Consider the following 19774-nt stretch of genomic DNA (forward strand, 5'->3'; position numbering starts at 1 on the left):
GAATCCTGATGTTTTGATAACAAGAGGATCTCTTCTTTCTTGCCAGCCCACTTGGCAGCCCACGTAGTTAATGAGTAGTTACAATTGCCCAGTGTAGGGGTTAAAAGCACTCCAGGGCCCCAATAGCCTCCTGCTTCTTCCTCGCTCGGCAAGATTCGATCCTCCCCGTAAGGGAGACTCAACACACATATTCTGTCTCGTTTGTAGTTTCGGTTTTGATCAGTGGTCATATAGGCACGGGTTCTGGGGTAAGATCGGAATCTTCCACCAGTTCACCGTTACCATTATCATTCCAGATGTCTCCATCCCATGTCTCGGGATCTGCACAGCACATTAATTTGCAGACTTGTTTACCTGAGACTGAGAAGAGCATTTGATTTAGGAAGAGATTTCACTTTTCCTGCAGTTGTTTTTCTCACCCTTCTGCTCAGGCCAACAGCATTTCAAGTTCCCCATTCCCTGGTTTTAAGCCTTGGTTTTCAGTCTAAGGGCAACTACTCGTGTCCCCAGTTTCTCACTGGTTGCGTTCTCACGGGTCAAGGAGGTTTTCGATATCTCATTTTTTTCATTTCAAAGAGGCATATTCTACATCTGCAGTTCATTTAGGGGAAGGAGACTTTTGGCTTTCCTTTGCACACAAGACAAACAAGCCCCAACGCTGCACTAACGATTCCTTTGCCTTTACCTTTTTTAATCTTTTGCTTACTTCTCCATTGGTCTATCTGCTCTACCACATTGTCCTCATCTTTCCAAAATTTTTGGCCCAATTCTATTCCCACTCGGGATGGCGCGCACAGGTATTTTCGCAGCAGTTTATCCACGGCAATCCTGTCCATGATGCCAATTTTACTGTTGCGAAAAGAGTACGAGTCTCACACGTGGCTGAGGGGGGCCCTCCCGTCGAGTGCCCAGGTTCAGGGAGGACCCCCTTCCTTTCTCAACTCCTTCTCAGGAGCCGAGGTGCGGCTAGGTCCAGTCTAAGTCCCAGACTTGCTCAGGGGTTCACGTCTAAAGCGTTACGCGCGTGGCCACTTAGCAGAGTCCACGTTTGCCTGTCGGAGCCCTCTCAAGGACCTTCACTGAGACACTGTCGCAAAGTCGAAAAGACAGGTCATTTATTGGGGCGGCAGATGAAACAAGTTCAGAATTTCACCGATAAATACACTTAGTGCAAAAATCCAGCTGGACATAATAGTTCAGCGCTTTTGTTAAGTGTACTTTCCCGGGGGAACACCCGACACAGTCAGAGGCACAAGTCTTACCAAAGAGGCGTCCCTGCTTGGGGCGGGGGGGGAGAGGTCCAGGCCCGTCGACCCGTTCTCATCCTCAGAATGGAGGGTTCTGAAAGCCAGATTTGTACTGTTGGCGAGGTGGGACTCAGTCAAGTATTGTGTGCCGACTGGCCCTTGACAAGGCTTGTTGTGCTGTTGACTGGAGGAGGGGAGCAGCGGAGAACGAAGGCGTTGGGTACAGAGGCTGTGAGGCCTCCCCTCAGCCCCCGCGTCCCTTGGTTGGTTCCAGTGGCAGACCGTCAGGCACCACATCTGTCAAAAGGAGCAAGTCGCTCATCCCTCGCCTCTGGTCAGGACCCCTGCCTGGCCCCAGGGGCCCGCGGCCCCCCACCAGCACCCCCAGGACCTTCTCTGCCAAGCCGCTTTCCAGCCACGTGCCCCGGCCTGTGCTGGTGCCTGGCCTTGTTCCTCGCCGGGGCCGGACTTTGCCCTTGTGGAACTTGAGGAGGTGCCATTTCCCCAGCCCACCCAGGTCCCCAGACGCCAGCACACCCGCTGGGGCACCAGCCACCCCCACCCCCGGTTTTGTGGGTGCCAGTGGTGCCTGGTGCCAGCCCGTCCCCGCCGGGGTCGAGCACTGAGGGGGTTGCTCCCTCAGCCATGGGATGGGCAGTAGAACCACAGCATTAGGGATAGAGAAAATATTTATTTTCATAACACTGCAGATGCAGGGGTGCCCCAGGGGGGTTCCCGGCCCCGCATGCCCCCGGCAGCTCAGTAGCCAGGGAACCTGTTGCTCTTCTGGGACCAGCGCTGCCACCACGGGGGCTTGCAGAAGCGGATGTGGAGGGGCCGGCAGCGGCGTCTCCACCAGGCCTTGAGGCAGCGCCAGAGCCGGGCGCAGCCCTCCCGCAGGCACCGTCCTGCCCGGCACAGCCTTGGGGCTGCCCGGCCACACGCCCGGCCCGGGGGGACCTGCTGCTGGGCACCACGCTCTGCCAGGGTGCTCCTGCCTGGCCCCACGGGGTTGCTGCTCTCTAGGCCCACGGAGCCGTGCCTCTTCACTTCCATGGGGCTCCTCCTGCCCAGCTCCATGGGGCTGCTTCTGCCCAGCTCTGTGGGGCTTCTCCTGCCCAGCTCTGTGGGGCTTCTCCTGCCCAGTTCTATGGGGCTCATTCTGCCCAGCTCCATGGGGCTTCTACTGCCTGGCTCCCTGGGGCTGCTTCTGCGCTGCTCCATGGGGCTGCTCCTGCCCAGCTCCTCAAGCCTTCTCCTGCACTGCTCCATGGCGCTGCTTCTGTCTGCACCTGTGTCTTTGTCCTTTGCCATGTCCCCATCCGCAGCCTTGTCCATGTCCACGTCCTCATCCACCCACGGCAACTCCGCTTGAAGGCACTGGGCCCACGCTCTGGTCCCACCGCAGGCTACCGCCGCCCCCCCTTGCCACAGGGCCAGATCCGTCTGCAGCTGCTTGCATTGCTGTTCGGTCACTGCCTGGGTGTCCCGGAGAGTGCGGATGAGGTCGAGGACAAGCTGCCCCTTGGCCGTGGCCATGGCTGAGTGGCTGCTGAGGGGCGGCTCCACGTCCACGGGGCTCTGCGGCCTGTCCCTGCCCTCCCCAGGGACCCGCTCTTGCTCTGTCCGCGGGGGCAGCTCCAGCGGGGGGTCCTGGCCAAGGGCTGGCCCTGGCTCTGCCACCGGCCCCTCGGCAGCCTTGGGGGGCCCCGGGCGGGTGAGCGCTGCCAGCTCCGCCATCGCACCATGCCAGGGCTCCGGGAAAGAATAGAGGGAGCTGAGGGAAGAGGACCTGCTCCCTGACAGGGAGCCCAGGGAGTCCATGGAGGCCAGCGGGGCCCACCGGGACAGGCGCTTCCTGCTCGGAGCCTCTGTGTTGTCCCTACAGAAGAGGAGAAGGAAGAGACCCGCTGCACCCCAGCCCCTCCGGTGGGACCTGCGGGCAGCACCCCCCCCATGGCCGGTGGGAAGGGCTGCCCAATGCAGGCAGGGGCAGGGCACGGGGCGAGGGTCTGGGGCAGGATCTGGGGGTCTCCCCAGCACTCACCACGTCTCCAGGGTCACCGTAGGCTTCCCTACTCCTCCGTCTGCCAGGGTAGAAGCTGCTGAGGGATGAGACAGAGTGAGCGGCCGGCAGCCCCCAGCACAGCCCTGGGTCGGGGCTGCTGTGGAGTGTTGGCTGTTTGCAGGGCGCTCGGTGCCGGGGCCACTCACCACTCTGCTTCTCTGGCTGGGCTCTGGCCATGCTCGTCCGACGCTTCGACTTCTTCCACCACTTCTGCAAGACCCCCAGAAGCGGGGTGAGATGGGAACAGCTCCCAGCCCCACACCACAGTCCCCCATGACACTCCACCCCACACCACCCCACCCCACCCCATGGTGTGCCGCGGTGCGTGCAGTGTGGTGCGGTGCAACGGTCACCTACCCGGAGCCGCTTGGCCCGCAGCATGGCAGAGATCAGGCTGAGCTGCAGCACGAGCATCAGGAGCGGCAACAGCTCAGGCAAGGTGGGGATGTTGGAGCGCCCCATGGCACCGGCTGCGGTGCGGCCGTGGCACTCCGGTCACCAGCACAGGCCCGCGGTGCGGGTCCCCGATGACTTCCTGGGTCCCCAGTGAGGGGACCCCCAACACTGCTGGTGTGGCAGAGGCTGAGGCTGCAGTCTGCCGAGACAAGGCCAGACTACCATGCACAGCGCCTGCTGCCTGCTCCCACGGGGCCCCTGCGCCCCCTTTTAATACTACAGCAGGCAGAGCCCCCCATTGTGACACGGGGCGCAGGCGGAGCCCCCCATTGTGACACGGGGCGCAGGCAGAGCCCCGCCTTTGTGACAGCGGGCAGCACCCCGTGCCCTTCCCGGGCGGTGTGGACAGATGCGAGGGGCTCAGGAGGGGCTGGGACGTCCCCCTGGAAATCAGGGGTGGCAGCTGATGGAAACCCAGTGTCTGCAGGATGGGGGACCCTGGCGGGGCTTCAGAGGAGGGGGAGAAGGAGGAGGAGGAGGGAGGGTGAAGTGCAAATGTGTAGGGTGAGGAGGAGAAGGCAAAGGCGAAGGCGAAGGCAAAGGAGAAGGAGAAGGAGAAGGCAATGCCAGACACGTTACAGCATCCCCTCGGCCAGCCGAGGTTTAAACACCATGTCCCGTCTGCCCCAGCTTCTCCGCTCCCTGCTGGGGCTCTGGGGCCAGGCACGGCCCTGGGCTCCTGACGTGTTTTGGGGGTCCGCATCGTCTGAGATTTTGCCCCCTGGGGGGCTCCCTGCCCGGTCCCCGAGGGAGGGGTGCAGGGACCAAGCGATTGCTTCATCCCCGTTTAGGATGGCTCGACTCTGCGGCAAAACCCGCCCGGGTGATGGTGCCTATAAAGGAGCTGGGAGAGACCTCAGGGCCCCCCGGGCCCCCCGCACTGCCTGGGGTCACCCCGCAGCCCCTGTCCTTTCTGCCCAGGGTTGGCTGAGCCCATCCCCACCATTGTGGGGGCGAGACAGGGCTGGGGATGCTCCTGGTGCTAGAGCCGGCTGTGCCTCGGGGCACTGCTGGGATCCGCTGTGTGGGATGATGGCGTGGGGCTGGGGGCTTTGCTCTGGGGCACCCCCCTCCCCAGCCTCGCGGGTGAGCACTGCCGAGATGGATTGGTGCTCCGTCCCATTCACTGCACTGAACGTTAGGACGGGATGCAAATTCACAGAACCCCAGACTGGTGGGGGCTGGCAGGGACCTCTGGAGATCATCTAGTCCAACCCCCTGCCAGAGCAGGATCACCCAGAGCAGGTCGCACAGGATGGCGTCCAGGCGGGTTTGGAATCTCTCCAGAGAAGGAGACTCCACAACCTCTCTGGGCAGCCTGTCCCAGGGCTCGGTCACCCGCAGAGGGAAGAAGTTTTTCCTCACGCTCAGGTGGAACTTCCTGTGGTCCAGTTTGTGCCCGTTGCCCCTTGTCCTGTCACTGGGCACCACTGAGAAGAGTCTGGCCCTTCCTCTTGACACCCACCCTTTAGATATTGAGAAGTGTGGATCAGATCCCCTCTCGGGCTTCTCTTCCCCAGGCTAAACAGCCCCAGCTCTCTCAGCCTTTCCTCACACCAGAGATGCTCCAGGCCCCTCCTCATCCTCGCAGCCCTCCGCTGGACTCTCCCCAGTAGTTCCCTGTCTGTCTGGAACTGGGGAGCCCAGACCTGGACACAGAACTCCAGCTGTGGCCTCACCAGGGCAGAGCAGAGCAGAGGGGGAGGAGAACCTCCCTCGACCTGCAGGCCACGCTCTTCTCCATGCACCCCAGGACACCTTTGGCCTTCTTGGCCACGAGGGCACGCTGCTGGTTATGGAGAGCTGCTTGTCCACCAGCACTCCCAGGTCCTTCTCCGCAGCGCTGCTTCCCACAGGTCACCCCCAACCTGTCCTGGTGCTGGGGTTATTCCTCCCTGGGTGCAGGACCCTCCCCTTGCCCTTGTTGAATTTCATTGGGTTCCTCTCTGCCGAACTCTCCGGCCTGTCCACATCTCACTGAATGGCAGTGCAGCCTCCTGCTGTGTCGGCCAGTCCTCCCAGATCTGTATGGTCAGCAAATTCGCTGAGGGGGACACTGCTGAGGGTCCAGCTGCCCCATGCCAGGGACGTCCCCACCACCCGCTTCACCTGGGCACAGTCCCCACAGCCGGGCACCGGGGTGGCAGCCGGCCCCCTCCTTGCCCCCCTGGCACCGCACCGTGCTGCGGCAGAGCCGGGAGGTCTCCTGGGGGGTGGCTTGTTGGGGGTGGGTGTTCCAGGGCTGCGAGCAACGGGTGTCAGAGCAACAGGAGTGGGGACGTGGGCGTCCCTGTCCTCCCCCATGGGGCCACCAGTGCCCGGGGCTGCCGCACCATGAAACCCCGGGGCAGGGAGAGGGGCAGGCGGGACCCCCAGCATGGGAGCACAGGGTGGGCACCCGCTCTGCACCCCATGTGCACGGAGCAGCACACAGGCACCGGGACACGCGTGGCTGAACGGTGCACGGGGCTGGGGGGGGTCCCCGTGGCAGGGGTGGGCACAGGGACGGGGGGTGCTGGCGAGGGGGGTCCCCACAGGACTGGTGGTGCTGCCGGCACGGGCAGCAGGGAGCTGCGGGCAGGATCGGGGCTGGAGGATGCGGGGGGCTCAGCTTGGCCCCCCAGCACGGGGATGCCCAAACCTTCGGGGGGGGGGGGGGCTGCAGGGGGAAAGGGAAGTCCTGGGGCTTGGGGTGTCACCCAGAAGTAAAACTTTCCCAGTAACTCCCTCGTTACTGCTTCAGGAAGCATTTCCTTTCCGTCAGGGGGTACCCACCATCCTTCGTCATTTTTCTCTGCTTGAGTTATTTTCATTAACTGATCGTCCTTTCCAGAATACTTTGGGGCCTCTCTTCATGCCTTATATTTTTCCGGCCATATCCCCAATATTTCTTTTTCTGCCACCTGTTTGGCAACCAGATCCGCTTTTCGACTCCCTTTTCCCGCGGCCGTATTTCCGAACTGGTGGGTTCTACAATGCACCACAGCTACGTGTTTAGGGCAGTGTACAGCTTCTAATAATCTCCCTATTCATTGTCCATATCTCCCTGGGGTTCCTTGGGCGGTCAATAATCCCCTTTCTTTCCATATGGCTCCGTGAGCATGAACTACACCAAAGGCATATTTCGAATCAGTCCGTATATTTGTTCTTTCCTGTAGCCCTTTTCCAAGATCCTGTTTTCTGGATTAAAACTCCCAAAGCCGTATGTCGTCTCTCACGTACAAACAACTCGAACGGCTCTTCCAAACGGGGCAATCCAAGGGCTGGCGCAGTCATCGACGCGTGGTTAATTTGATCGAAAGATTTTTGGCATTCCGGCGTCCATTCGAGTAGGTTCCCAGTTCCCTTCACAGCTTCCTACAAAGGTTTGGCGAGCAATCCGAAATGAATTATCCACAGGCGACACCACCCGGCCATTCCCAGGAACGTTCTCAATTCCGGCTTCGAGTCGGGCTCGGGTATTTGGCAAACGGCCTCTCTCCGTCCCTGCCAAGACTCGGCTCTCCTCGAGAGACAGTAAAACCTAGATAAGTAACAGCAGTTGGAATTATCGGCGCCTGTTCCGATATCCTGCAAATCCCGGAAAGTTCGACAAAAATCCCTCGTGCACTTTGCACGATCTTCTTTTGACGCTGCTCCTAAAAGAATGTCCTCTACGCGTTGCAGCAAGGTAGCAGATGACTTATTTCCTTGCCGTTCCTCAAGCTCTTTTGCAAGTTGGTTTCCAAAAGCAGTCGGGCTGTTTCTAAAACCTCGGGGAAGCAAAGTCCAGCACCGTCGTGGTTTTCTTTCCCACCCAAAAGCAAACAGCTTCTGACTTTCCCTTTCCAAAGGGATACAGAAGAAAGCACCTTCCAAACCCAGCGCCGTAACCCACCATCAGCATCTTTGACGGCTGTTAATAACACATATGGGCATCCCAAACTGTCCGATCGACCGCCCTGAAGTCTCGTACTGAGCGATACGCGTCAGCGTGAGGTTTCCTAACGGCGAAGGTAGGGGTATTAAATTCCAACTGCCATTCTCGCAAAAGTTTATAGTCCATAAAATTCTTTATCAAAGGTTCTAACGCTTTCCTTGCCTCCAATTTTATAGGGTATTGTTTTCGTCTTGCCGGCTTTGCTCCTGGCTTTAGGTCGTTTTTTACCGGTTCTGCCGGGTATCCCCGATGCCCAGACAGAAGCGTCCAACACCTCGTCAGGGATTCCCGGGGCGGCTTCTCCGGCTTCCTGCTGTGACGAAACCCCTCGCGCCTCCAGCGCCTTCTCTTCAGGGATTTGCACGTGAATGTGGTTACGCTCGAAAGTTACCTTCTGCATTTAATTTGCTTAACAAATCTCTTCCCAACAGCGGCATAGGAGAATCCGGCGCGTACAGAAGTTCATGCATAAAGGTTTGAGGACCAAATCCACATTTAATAGGCTGGAAAAAGGGCTTAGTTCTGTTCCTCCTGTGGCACCCATACTCAATAATGTTTGATTACTCCGTTTCCCTTTGCAAGTGTTTAGGACTGAGCGAGCCGCCCCTGTATCTACTAAAAATGTCACATTTTCATCCCCCAGCTGTGACGTGACCAGGGGTTCTGCCAGGGACACGCGGAGAGCCCGACTCTTGCCCTACGGGAACGCGGTCGCTTTAGGATTCTCCCGGGGGGAGTCTCTGACAGCGATCCGCTGGGCGTTCTCTTTTCCCATGTCCCTTCTGCCTGCGTGCTGCGCGCTGATCTCCTTCGAGAGGCCGGTGAGAACTTCCCTTACCTCCCCTCGATCTCCAGTCTTGCCCTCTTTGCTCCCACCTTTCACTTTTCCGTTTTCCTTCAGCAATTCCTGCCGCCAGCGGCTGAGCCCTTCTAACCTGCTCTCTGCTTCGTCTTTTCTTTTCTTCCGCTTCTCTATTACTATAAACTCTCCCAGCCGCCTCCAATGATTCAGTCAAAGACCTAGCATCCTCTCCTTCAAGCTTCTGTAATTTCTTTCTTATATCCGGGTTAGATTGCCCAATAAATATATTCATTAGCGACAAGGCATCTTCTTCCCTGTCCGGATCCAAATCTGAATATTTTCTTGTGGTTTCACCCAACCGCTTGTAAAACGCTGACGGCGTCTCACCCTTCCCCTGAACCACTCGATAAATTTTGGACAAATTTTTAGGCGTAGCTATAGCATTTCGTACCCCGTATGAGATTTGTCTCTGATATTCCGTTAACAACGATCTTTGAACCCTATTTTCAGGATCTCTATTGGGATTAACAGATGGAAAATGATCTTCAGGTCTCCCTGCCTGGGCACCCCGTCCACATGCTTTCTCCTCTTCCTCCCGCGCTTTGGACGTTATCGTTCTTTGGAAGTAAGCAAAGCGCTCAGCGCCACTTGCAATCCGGGTCGCGATTCTCTAGAATAATTTCTAAACTTTGTGCTGCCTTTCCTGGGGCCTCTCTGTAAGTCCCACTCATTTCTTTCCACGCTCGCAAATCAGCCACGGGAAACGGTTCTTTTACCCGCACCGGCCCCGCCGCCGGTCCGTCAGCTTGTCCCAAAGGTGCTGGTAATACAGCCCCCGCCCCGTCCCGTTCTCCTGCCGACCGGGCTGTATTGATCATCCCCAACATCCCCTTTCGCACGAGCATCGTCCGGTCTACGCGGAGCCACCAGGAGTTGGACGTCATCGTCCTCATCCGCAGCTCTGTATTTATTACACCGCTTTCCAGTACCGCAGGGGGAACAGCGACGCTTTGAACCATCATTTCTTTCATCCTCTTCTTCCTGATGACACCACATTAGCATCCTTAGTTGCTAACCCGCAATCCTTTCTTGCCTTATAATCATTTCTTAAGGCGAACAGTAAATCAACATAGGGTATTTCATCCCTTTTCCGTCCCGCCTACAAACCAGCATTCATTGCAGCGTGGTGTGATAATTCGCAGAGCCGCTCCGTGGCCACTCTTCCTCATCGTCCAAAACATACACCGGCCGCCATCGATCACGATATTCAATTAATTCCTTGTGCGTCAGCGGATCCCCCCCAAACTTACTCCAACGTTTCAATACTCATCCCAAGGCGGGGGGGGGGTTTATCATCCCCCTTTCCGTAAACGATATTCCAGGACCCGCTACACCCCGTTGCCTGCTCCGGTTCGTCACCGTACAAAGGCAAGTGACACCCGGTGACACCCGCAGCTGCGACACTGACACCAATCCTTCACCCGCCAATCCGTGCCCTCGAGGGCGCCGTTTCCTCGGGGGTCTGTCCCGTACCCGAGCGATACCTCCGCTCGCGGCCCCGGCAATTACTCACCGCCCACGAGGAAAACACTTCGGGGGAGTCCCCGGAAAATTTGTCCGGTGCGCGCTGGAGTTCCCCGTCATGGTCCCAGCGGCGAGGAGAAACGGCCGAGGGCACCGACCCACCCGGGGGGGCCAAAAACTGTGACCCCAAAGTAAAACTCCCGAAACTTATTTCGGTTTGGAGAGGAGCTAGCGCTTTGCCCGGCGCGGGGCGCGGGGTGGCGTCCCTTTGGCTGCGGGGGGGGGGCTCCGGGCAGGGGGCTCAGCGGGACTTGGGGGGCTCAGGGTGGCTGCAGGCAGCGCAGGCAGGGCCCGGCAGGCAGAGCGGGGTGCTGAGCGCCTGCCGGCGGTGGGAAGCTGCACCCCCCCCGCAGGCCCCTGCCCGCCGGACGGGCAGCCCGGCTCTGCCCGGTGCTGCCTGCGCTGGGGGTGCGGGCAGGGGGCTGCGGGGGGGGGAGCCGGGCTGAGCCCCAGGCACTGGAGAGACCCCGGAGCCCCGGCACTGGGGGCACTGGGAGCACTGGGAGCACTGGGAGCGCTGGGAGCGCTGGGTTTACTGGGAGTGCTGGGAGCACTGGGAGCACTGGGAGCACTGGGTTTACTGGGAGTGCTGGGAGCACTGGGGGCACTGGGCTTACTGGGAGCACTGGGTTCACTGGGAGCACTGGGTTTCCTGGGAGCACTGGGAGCACTAGGTTTCCTGGGAGCACTGGGTTGACTGGGAGCACTGGGAGCGCACTGGGGGCACTGGGAGCACTGGGAGCACTGGGTTTACTGGGAGCGCTGGGAGCGCACTGGGGGCACTGGGAGCACTGGGAGCACTGGGTTGACTGGGAGCACTGGGAGCGCACTGGGGGCACTGGGTTGACTGGGAGCGCACTGGGGGCACTGGGAGCACTGGGAGCACTGGGTTTACTGGGAGCGCTGGGAGCACTGGGAGCACTGGGAGCACTGGGTTTACTGGGAGTGCTGGGAGCACTGGGGGCACTGGGCTTACTGGGAGCACTGGGTTCACTGGGAGCACTGGGTTTCCTGGGAGCACTGGGTTTACTGGGAGCGCACTGGGAGCACTGGGAGCACTGGGAGCACTGGGTTCACTGGGAGCGCACTGGGGGTCCCGGGAAGCTCCGCCCCCGCCCCCGCCCGTCACCACGTGACGCGTGTCACCGCGCGCACTCCTGCAGACTCGCGCGTCTCGCCCGCTCAGCGTCACGTACACGCGCGGGGCGCGTGCTGCCGCACACGTGATCGCGCACGCACATGCGCGTCGCTCACGGCCGCGTGACTCAGCCCACGCGCGAGCGCAGCTTTCCCCCCCCGCCCCCCCCCCCGTGGCGCCTCGGGCGCGATCCCGGCGCGCGGCACCTGTCACGTGACGAAGCCCGCGCGCGCCCCCGGCGGCGGTCGCGGCGCGGGGCAAGGGCGGGGCCGGCGCGTGCTCCCCCCCCCTCTTCCGCGCGCTGATTGGCTCCCCTTCACGTGACGGCGGCGCCCCCAGGCGGGGCGGGGAAGACGCGGGGCCTTTCTCTTCCCATTGGCTCTCTCCGCTCACGTGACGGGATGGCCGGTCACGGGATAGGCGGCGACAAGGGGCGGGACGCGGCTCCGCCCCCCGCGCTCTCACGTGACCGGGGCGGCGGGGCCCCTGCCGGACACCGTAGCGGCTCCGCGCCCGGCCGGGCCCTGCTGCGCCTCGCCATGGGCTGCTGCTACAGCAGCGAGGCCGAGGCCTCCGACCAGGTGGGCCCCGGCGGCGGCGGCGGGGGGAGCCCGGGGCCTGCGGCAGCCCGCGGCCCCCCCCCCGGGGGGAGGGGACACCGGCGGGAAGCGGCCTGTCAGCGGGGCCGCGGCCTGGCCGGGGTGCGGGGCGGCGGCGGCGGGTTTGGCGGGGGCGGAGGGAACGGGGGCGGCGGGTCGCGCTGCCGGGGAAGCGCGGGGCGGGTTGTCCGCCCGCCTCCTCCGGGACGGAGCGGCCAGGGCCGCGTTTCCCCGCCGGTGCCGCGGGGGGCGGGCCGGGGCCCGGTGTCCGGGAAAGCTCCGAGGCGCCGTTTGCGGCCTCCGGCTCTCTGGGCAGCGCTGGGGGCGGGCGGTGGCTTCGGGAATCCCGGCTGCGCCGTGACAGCTCCGGTGCCGCCCGGCCCCTGGCTCCCCGCCCTCCCCTGCGGGTCCCCCCGTGTTTTGTGCCGTGGCGCTCGCCCGCCGCCCTGGCGAGCTCGGGGGGCTGATTTCTCCCCGTGCCCGGGGCCGCTTGTCCCGCTGGGCAGCACCGGGCATCCCCGGCGGCGTTCCCCCGCGGGGCACGGCCCCCCTCTGCCGCTCCGGGAGCTCCTCCTGCCCGGCGGCTCCTTCCCCTCGCCTCTCTCCGGCTGCCCGGTTGTTCCAGCGCTCCGGGCCGCGCTCAGCCGCCCCGCTGGTGCTGCGGGGGGGTGGGATTGGCAGATCCCGCCAGGCGAGACCCCCGCTCCCCACAGACCCTGTCCCGCTGCGGGCGTCAGCCCGGGTCCGCGGAGGGTTGGGGCGGGAGCCGGGCTCTCCCTCCTGGGACAGAGCGACCGTCCTGCTGCCGCTGAGCAGCTCGGGGGGGGACGGTGCAAATCGGGGCCGTCACCTGTCCTGAGGAAACTTAATCCTGCGGGCAGCCCCTGCCCTGCCGGGGAGCTCGGCCCTGACAGCTCGGCCCTGGGGGAGCGTGGCCCGCAGCCGAGCCGTGGGGCTCCCGTGGGTGCTGTGGGGAAGGAGAGGGGCCTGGGCTGGGCGATGGCAGCGGTGTTTCCCGGCAGGAGGAAGGGGAGAGGCAGCTGCTGGCCAGGGAGGAGCTGGGGATGTCACCGACGGGGCGTGCGGAGGGGTGACCGCTCTCCCGGCTCACCCTGGGTCCTGAGCTGCGCATCCCGCTCTCCCAGTGCTTGTGCCCATCGGCTCCCTGCCAGGTTCTTCTGCCCCTGCGTTCCTGCTCGGCCTGAGCCACAGCTGGGGGCTCCGCACCCCCTGAGCGGAGGGGAGGACGTGCCCTGCGGCCCCGCTCCCTCCAAGGGCCTTGGCAGAGTTGGGGCTGTGCTGGGGTCACGCCGGGATGTGCGGGACCCCTCCCGGCAGGTGGAGGGTGAGACTTGTCCCGTCCCGTGGAGTGGAAGCTGCTGGCGTGGGGGAACCGGGGCTGATTCTCCTCTTCCACTTCCTGTTCCCCAGGAAGAAGAGACAAAGCGGCTGCTGGAGCCGGCCACCAGCCCTCCCAACAAGGTGCTGAACGGAGCGGAGCAGAGCTACCACAACCTCCCGTCGGCACGCACCGATGAGCAGGCCATGCTGTCCTCCATCCTCGCCAAAACGGCCATGTGAGCCTTGTGCCGTAACCCCCTCGGGACCGGCGATGACCGTGGGATACGGCGTGCCATCGGACGTGCCGTGGCAGCCTCACCAGGGGTCTGCCTGGCCGGGGCCCTCTGCCTGCACCGGCTGTTAGCTGCAGGGGAAGGGGGAGCTGCGGCAGTGCCCCCCACGTCCCTCTGGCAGCCTGCGCTGGGGCTGGGCTGCCTGAGGACAGCCCCCTCCCTCTGATCTGAGCCCCACGGGGACGCAGAGACGAGACCCTGGGGCTCCCCTCTCCCTGGGGAGGACGCGCCCTCGTGTGCGCAGGAGCGGTGTGGGGTGGGGGCAGCGCCCAGCCTAGCTGGGGGCGCTTTGAGTCGCTCGTGGTCCCTGCTGCTCCCCTGCCTGGCACGGAGGGGCTGGTGCCAACCGGTGCGTGTCCCACCCGCAGTGTCGCAGCAGCCCTGGGCACCGTGCTGCCTTGGGGGGCACGTGGCCGAGCCGCGGCACGGTCCTCGGCGAGTGCCCAGCTCCTCTCTGAGCCTGGGGCCTGGTACCGGGGCTCCTGGGACGTCCGCCAAGCGCTTAATCTTCGCGGCGTGGCGGAGCGTCCTTCCCCACGCAGCTGCATGCCGAGGTCCCTGGGGTACGGGCCAGCCCGCGCCGCAGGAGGCTGCAGACCAAACCCTGGCTCCGTGCAGCCTCCGTCCTCTGCCTGCCCCGGGCCGGTTGCAGTCCTGAGCGTTTCCCTCCCGGCGAGCAGCCGCTCCAGCCTGGCACGCTCGTGTCTGGCCAACCGGTGCAGCGAATCTGCCCTCGTGGCAGCCCCGAGCTGTCTCCTTTTGCGGTGCCGGAGTCGAGTCCTGGCTGCCCCCGTCGGAGGGTGCTCGGTCTGCCTGAGACAGGGAGGGGGCTCGGGGGGAGCGACGAGCCCGCAGCGGGACCTGCTGTCTTGTGTCTCCGCAGCAACATCATCGACGTGTCGGCGGCGGATTCCCAGGGCATGGAGCAGCACGAGTACATGGACAGAGCCAGGCAGTACAGGTGGGACCTGCCCTGTGGCCCCCAAAGCCGCGTCCCGGGCGGGCGGGAGGGCGTCAGCAGGGCCTCGGGGGTCTGGGAGGGTGACTGTGCCGGGTGAGGCCCGCGGCAGTGCCGGTGGCAGAGCCCTCGTCCTGGCAAGGGTGGCTGCGCACAAAGGGCTCCTCTGTTCCCCCGGCGCTCGGGGCGGACGGCGGGTGGCTGGATGCGATTGCTCCCGCTTGAAAGGCGGCTGTGTCGGAGAGCTGGAAGCTCCCTCGCGCCTCGGGGAGCGAAGGGGGGCGAGCGCCGGGGGTCCCCTGCTCCCCCTCGGCGCTGCCGGCGCCTGGAGGCGTGGCACCCGTCTTCTGCCTGGCCTGGGTCTCCCGCGTCCCGCTGCTCCCCGGGGTGGGCCGACGCTCCCGTCGCCGACGCTCGCCGCTCTCCCCTCCGCAGCACGCGCCTGGCCATGCTGAGCAACAACCTGACGCACTGGAAGAAGCTCCCGCTGCTGCCGTCTCTGACCAACCAACCGCACCAAGTGCTCGCCAGCGACCCCGTCCCCTTCGCAGACCTGCAGCAGGTGAGGGGCGGGGGGGCGAGCTCTGCTGCCGGGGCCCATGAAGGATCCTCGCTCCGGGTCGTCTGCGGCAGCCCGGCCGCGCCGGAGGGGCCCCGGGCAGGTCCTGGTGGTTGCTCTCACTGTCGTTAGCTCGGTGCAGCCTTGCCGGGGGAGCACGGGCACCACGGACCGTGCCGGGGCTCCCGTGGGTGTGGAGGCGGGAGCGACCGCGATGATGTGGCCGGTGCAGAAACATCCCGAGCGTCGGGCGGCCCGGTAAGGGCTCGTTAGCACCGAAGGCAACACGCAGTCACGTGTTCCTAGCGCAGTAACCGCACGCAGGCAGCGCAGGCAGCGGCGCTCTGCTCCTTCCAGTCCCTTCCAGGGTTTGAGTACCGAAGCGTGTGTGGAGAGGAGACTGTCCCTGGGCTGCCAGGAACCCCTCCCCAACGGAGCCGGCCCGGTGTCCCGGCAAGCGGAGGGCGGGAGGGCTGCGGGGGGTGCCAGCGGGCTCCACGGTCCGGTGGTGGGAGCTCTGGGATGTGCCGGGGCCGCCAGCCCTGCGGCTCCCTGCGGTGTTTTCCTTGGGAGAACCGCGTTTCCCGGAGCCGCTGCTGACGCCGGCTGCTGTGCTTGCGCCCGCAGGTGTCGCGGATAGCTGCCTACGCCTTCAGCGCGCTCTCACAGATCCGCGTCGACGCCAAAGAAGAACTGGTTGTACAGTTTGGCATCCCCTGAGCCCGCCCCGCAGCACCGCAGCTTCACCAGTTTTGGGTTTTCTTGGTTTGGTTTTGGTTTTTTTTCTTCCCTTTTTTGTCTTCGTTTTCCCTTCCCTCCCTCCCCGCGGCGCCGCGACAGAACTTGTACAGACACCCGGTTTCCTACTAATCGCCAAGACGCCCGTCGCCGGCGCGTCCACCCCGCTGCGGTACCCGTCGGCGCTGCCCGGAGGTTTTCTCCGGTGGGTGGGTGGGTGGGCGCGGGGAGGGGGCCGCGTTTCGCCGGACGCTGCCTTGCGCAGGGATGACCACAAAGGGAAACGCCGGTGCGGGGAGGCCCCGGCGCGGGTCGGCACCGCTGTGCCGGGTCAGGGCAGGCTGGAGCCGGGCTCCCGTGGATGTGACGCTCTGCACGGGACCTGGTGGCTTCTGACACCCTCCCTGCTCATTTTTACATGTTCGGACCTTTATTTTGGGTTTGTTTTTTCTTTTTTAATTATTATTTTTGGCCACAGTAGATAAACCCACGTTCATCCAGCGCCCGTCTCCTGTGTTCTGCGCCAGCCGTGGCGTGGATGGGGTGGGAGAGCCGTGGGGGAGCCGTGCCCTCGTTGGTTTGGGGGGGGACACATGCATCCCCCCAGGGATTTTGGGGAGGGACACGCCCCTGTTCGGGGACAGCTCTTGCCTTTGTGTTCTGGAACCTCGCTCCAGTCTCCCAGTGGGTTACTGGGACCTACTGGTCCTGCTCCTCCTGGCAAAGGCTCTGGGGGCTGGGTGGTGCCCCCTGGGAATGCTGTGGGGCAGGGGCTGAGCGCTGCTGGGGGGGGGGGTCCCCATCCCTCAGGGCAGCTCCTGGCCCCCCCAGCCCTCACCCGGGTGCTGCTGTGTGGGGCCGATCCCTGGGGGGCCCAGTTTGGCCCAGTTTGTAGAACCCCCCCACCCTGTGAGCCCTCCTCCGCCTCCGGCCACCCCCCAGCCCTGCGCTGTGTTGCTGAGGAGGGGATGGGATGGGGCGCCCTGGGGGTCCGGCGATGGGGGTCCATAGGAGGCAGCTGCCCCCCACCCCCAGCAGGCAGCTGAGATTGGGGTGAGCCCATGGGGGGTCTCGGGGGGCTGCAGGGGTTGAGCCTGGTCCTCTGGGTTGGGGGTGATGGGGGGGGCTGTGGGCAGAGGGACCCCTGGTACTGCCCAGGGTGGGGGGGGGCTGGTGGCACCCAGGGGCTTTCGGGTCCCTCCCGTGTGCCCCAGCTGTGTCACCCTGGGGTGTCACCCTGCCCCCCACGTCCCCTCCACCCCCTACTTCACCGCGGGGCGGGGGCTTGGCATCCCGTCCCCCTCCCCGGGGCCCCCCCTTTCTTCTTGCCGCGCTGGGCCCGGGCGGTGGCGGCGTCCTGGCGGTCCTGCCCGGTCACCCCGGTGAAGTCCAGGGAGGTGAGGTGGGGCAGGAGGGACAGCACGTAGCTCCTGGGGGACCGGGGCCTCAGCGGGGCGCGGGGGGCTCTCCCGCCCACTCCCGGGGGGGGTCGGGGGGTACCTGTAGCCCCTCTGCTCCTCCATGGGGTTCCCGTGCAGCGTGAGGCGGCGCAGCCGGAGCAGGACCCCCAGCTTGTCCACCTCGGCCAGGCTGCCGATGCCGTTCCCGTGCAGCTGCAGGCTCTGCAGGGCGCGGAGGGTGGTCAGCACCTGCGGGACCCCCCCCCCCACCGTCAGCTGGGGACCCCCCCCACGCCCCTGGGGCACCGGAGCACGGGAGGTGTCCGTCCCCCCCCCCCCACAGACCGGGTCGATGGTGGTCAGGCGGTTGAAGGAGAGGTCGAGCCAGCGGAGCTGCGTGGGGAGCACCAGCAGCCGCTCCAGGGCGGGGGGCAGCCCCCCCCAGCCCCCCCAGGCTGTTGTTGTTGAGGCGCAGGGCCTGGGGGGGCCGGGGGGGCGCGGGGCCGGCGCGGGGCTGTGCTGTTGGCAGCTCTGGGGGAGCGGGGAGGGTGAGGGGGGAGCGGGGGGTCCCCCCGTGGGGAGCGGGGTGCCCCGTACCCACCCTCGATGGAGCTGATGCTGGCCAGACAGGAAGGAGAAGTCGAGGGGGGGGACGAGCGGTGGGTGCTCCCCCCAGGACGGCATCCCCCGCGTGGGGCAGCACCCTGCCTGGCGCCGTGGGGCAGAGTGGGTGTGCGCTGCCCGGGGGGGGGGGGGGGGCTGCGTGTGACACCCCACGCGTGTCTCTGCCCCACCCTGGGCCTCACATGCACCCCCCGCTCCCCCAAGGGTCCTTCCTGGGCCCCTACCCCTGTGCCCCCCCCCCATCCCCACGCGTGTCCCCTCACCCCCCCATCCCCACACGTGTCCCTGTCCCCTCACCCCCATCCCCACGCGTGTTCCCTCCCCTCACCCCCATCCCCACGCGTGTCCCCTCACCCCCATCCCCACGCGTGTCCCCTCACCCCCCATCCCCACGCGTGTCCCCTCCCCTCACCCCCATCCCCACACGTGTCCCCTCCCCTCACCCCCATCCCCACGCGTGTCCCCTCCCCTCACCCCCATCCCCACGCGTGTTCCCCTCCCCTCACCCCCATCCCCACACGTGTCCCCTCCCCTCACCCCCCATCCCCACGCGTGTCCCTGTCCCCTCACCCCCATCCCCACACGTGTCCCCTCCCCTCACCCCCATCCCCACGCGTGTCCCCTCCCCTCACCCCCATCCCCACGCCTGTTCCCTCCCCTCACCCCCATCCCCACACGTGTCCCCTCCCCTCACCCCCCCCATCCCCACGCCTGTTCCCTCCCCTCACCCCCCCATCCCCACGCGTGTCCCCTCCCCTCACCCCATCCCCACGCGTGTCCCCTCCCCTCACCCCCCCATCCCCACGCCTGTTCCCCTCCCCTCACCCCCATCCCCACGCGTGTCCCCTCCCCTCACCCCATCCCCACGCGTGTCCCCTCCCCTCACCCCCCCATCCCCACGCGTGTCCCTGTCCCCTCACCCCCATCCCCACACGTGTCCCCTCCCCTCACCCCCCCCATCCCCACGCCTGTTCCCCTCCCCTCACCCCCCATCCCCACGCGTGTCCCCTCCCCTCACCCCCATCCCCACGCGTGTCCCCTCCCCTCACCCCCATCCCCACACGTGTCCCCTCCCCTCACCCCCATCCCCACGCGTGTCCCCGCACCTTCCACAGGTGCCCCCTTCCCCCCCCGCGCTGCCGTTGCCCCGGCAACCGGCTCCCGGCGTTCTCCGCGGCTCTCGCGAGATCCCAGCCGCGCGCAGGGGCCGCTGGGATTTGTAGTCCGCTCTCGCCGCTCGCCCACGTGACGCGCCCCGCCCCGGCGGCAGCCAATGGGGAGGCGGAGGGGGCGGGTGCCGCCGTTTGAATCGGGGCGGCGGCGACGGGCGGGGGGGGCGGCGGCCTCGGCACGGTACGGGGGGGGGGCACCGGGAGAGCGGGGCCTGGGAGGGAGGGAGGGGGCGGGGACGCCGGGCTGAGGTTCCCCAGCGGGCGGTGTCTGCGGGCCCGGTGGTTCCCGCAGTCGGGCCGGGGGGGGGCACATGGGGCCCCGGGTGGGGCCGGTCCCGGTTCCCGCCCTCGCGGGGTGACCGGTGTCGGCGGGGCCGAGCTCCGCCCCCCCCCGCCGGACTTGGGGCTCGACGGAGGAGCCCTGAGAGCCGCCGCCATTTGCCGGCCCCGTGCTGGGCGCCCCCCCGGGCCCGGATCCCCCCCCCCCCGGGAGCCGGCCGGGTGCGTTGCCGGTGAAAGGCCTGAGCGCACCGCGGGCACCCGCTGGCTGCTGCCGCCCCGGCTCCGTTTGCCGGGTCACCTCGCGGTGCCGTGTGTGGAGCCGGCTGCGCTTCGACCGCACGACGCCGCGGCCGGACCCGTGTCCGTCCCCCCCCCCCCTCCCCGACCCGGTGCAGCCCGCGGGGGGCCCCCGCCGCCACCCTGGGGTCTCCCGCCCGGGGCTGGTTCCCGCGGGGCTCCCCTGGGTCTGCGGATCAGCAGCGAGGGACGAGCGGCCCTTCCTCGCCCGCTCCCCGGGGCACGGGGGGGGGGTCCTGCCGGCGGGGGGGGTCGCGGCACCGCTCCGGTCCCTGTCGAGTCTGGGCCTGCCGCGGG

At 65.6% G+C, this 19774-nt stretch overlaps 3 protein-coding genes across 4 annotated transcripts in view; 1 reads left to right on the plus strand and 2 right to left on the minus strand.

Annotated features, from left to right (window-relative positions):
• Positions 1–19774, minus strand: part of LOC142599969 (erythroblast NAD(P)(+)--arginine ADP-ribosyltransferase-like) — a 72231-nt gene that overhangs the window by 1646 nt on the left and 50811 nt on the right. The window lies entirely within an intron of this gene.
• On the plus strand, positions 11633–16203 carry LAMTOR1 (late endosomal/lysosomal adaptor, MAPK and MTOR activator 1). The gene is made up of 5 exons (XM_075742679.1): positions 11633–11795; positions 13245–13390; positions 14331–14408; positions 14841–14967; positions 15592–16203. The coding sequence occupies exons 1-5, from the start codon at positions 11754–11756 to the stop codon at positions 15682–15684; spliced, it is 486 nt and encodes a 161-aa protein (XP_075598794.1). The 5' UTR covers positions 11633–11753; the 3' UTR covers positions 15685–16203.
• On the minus strand, positions 16257–17898 carry LRRC51 (leucine rich repeat containing 51). Its single transcript, XM_075742681.1, has 4 exons — positions 17731–17898; positions 17448–17616; positions 17203–17351; positions 16257–17132 (listed from the first exon to the last, which is right to left on the minus strand). Exons 1-4 carry the CDS (start codon positions 17784–17786, stop codon positions 16970–16972), a joined length of 537 nt encoding a protein of 178 aa, XP_075598796.1. The 5' UTR covers positions 17787–17898; the 3' UTR covers positions 16257–16969.

Source organism: Balearica regulorum, chromosome 1 (genome assembly GCF_011004875.1).
Source record: "Balearica regulorum gibbericeps isolate bBalReg1 chromosome 1, bBalReg1.pri, whole genome shotgun sequence".
Lineage (NCBI taxonomy): Eukaryota > Metazoa > Chordata > Aves > Gruiformes > Gruidae > Balearica > Balearica regulorum.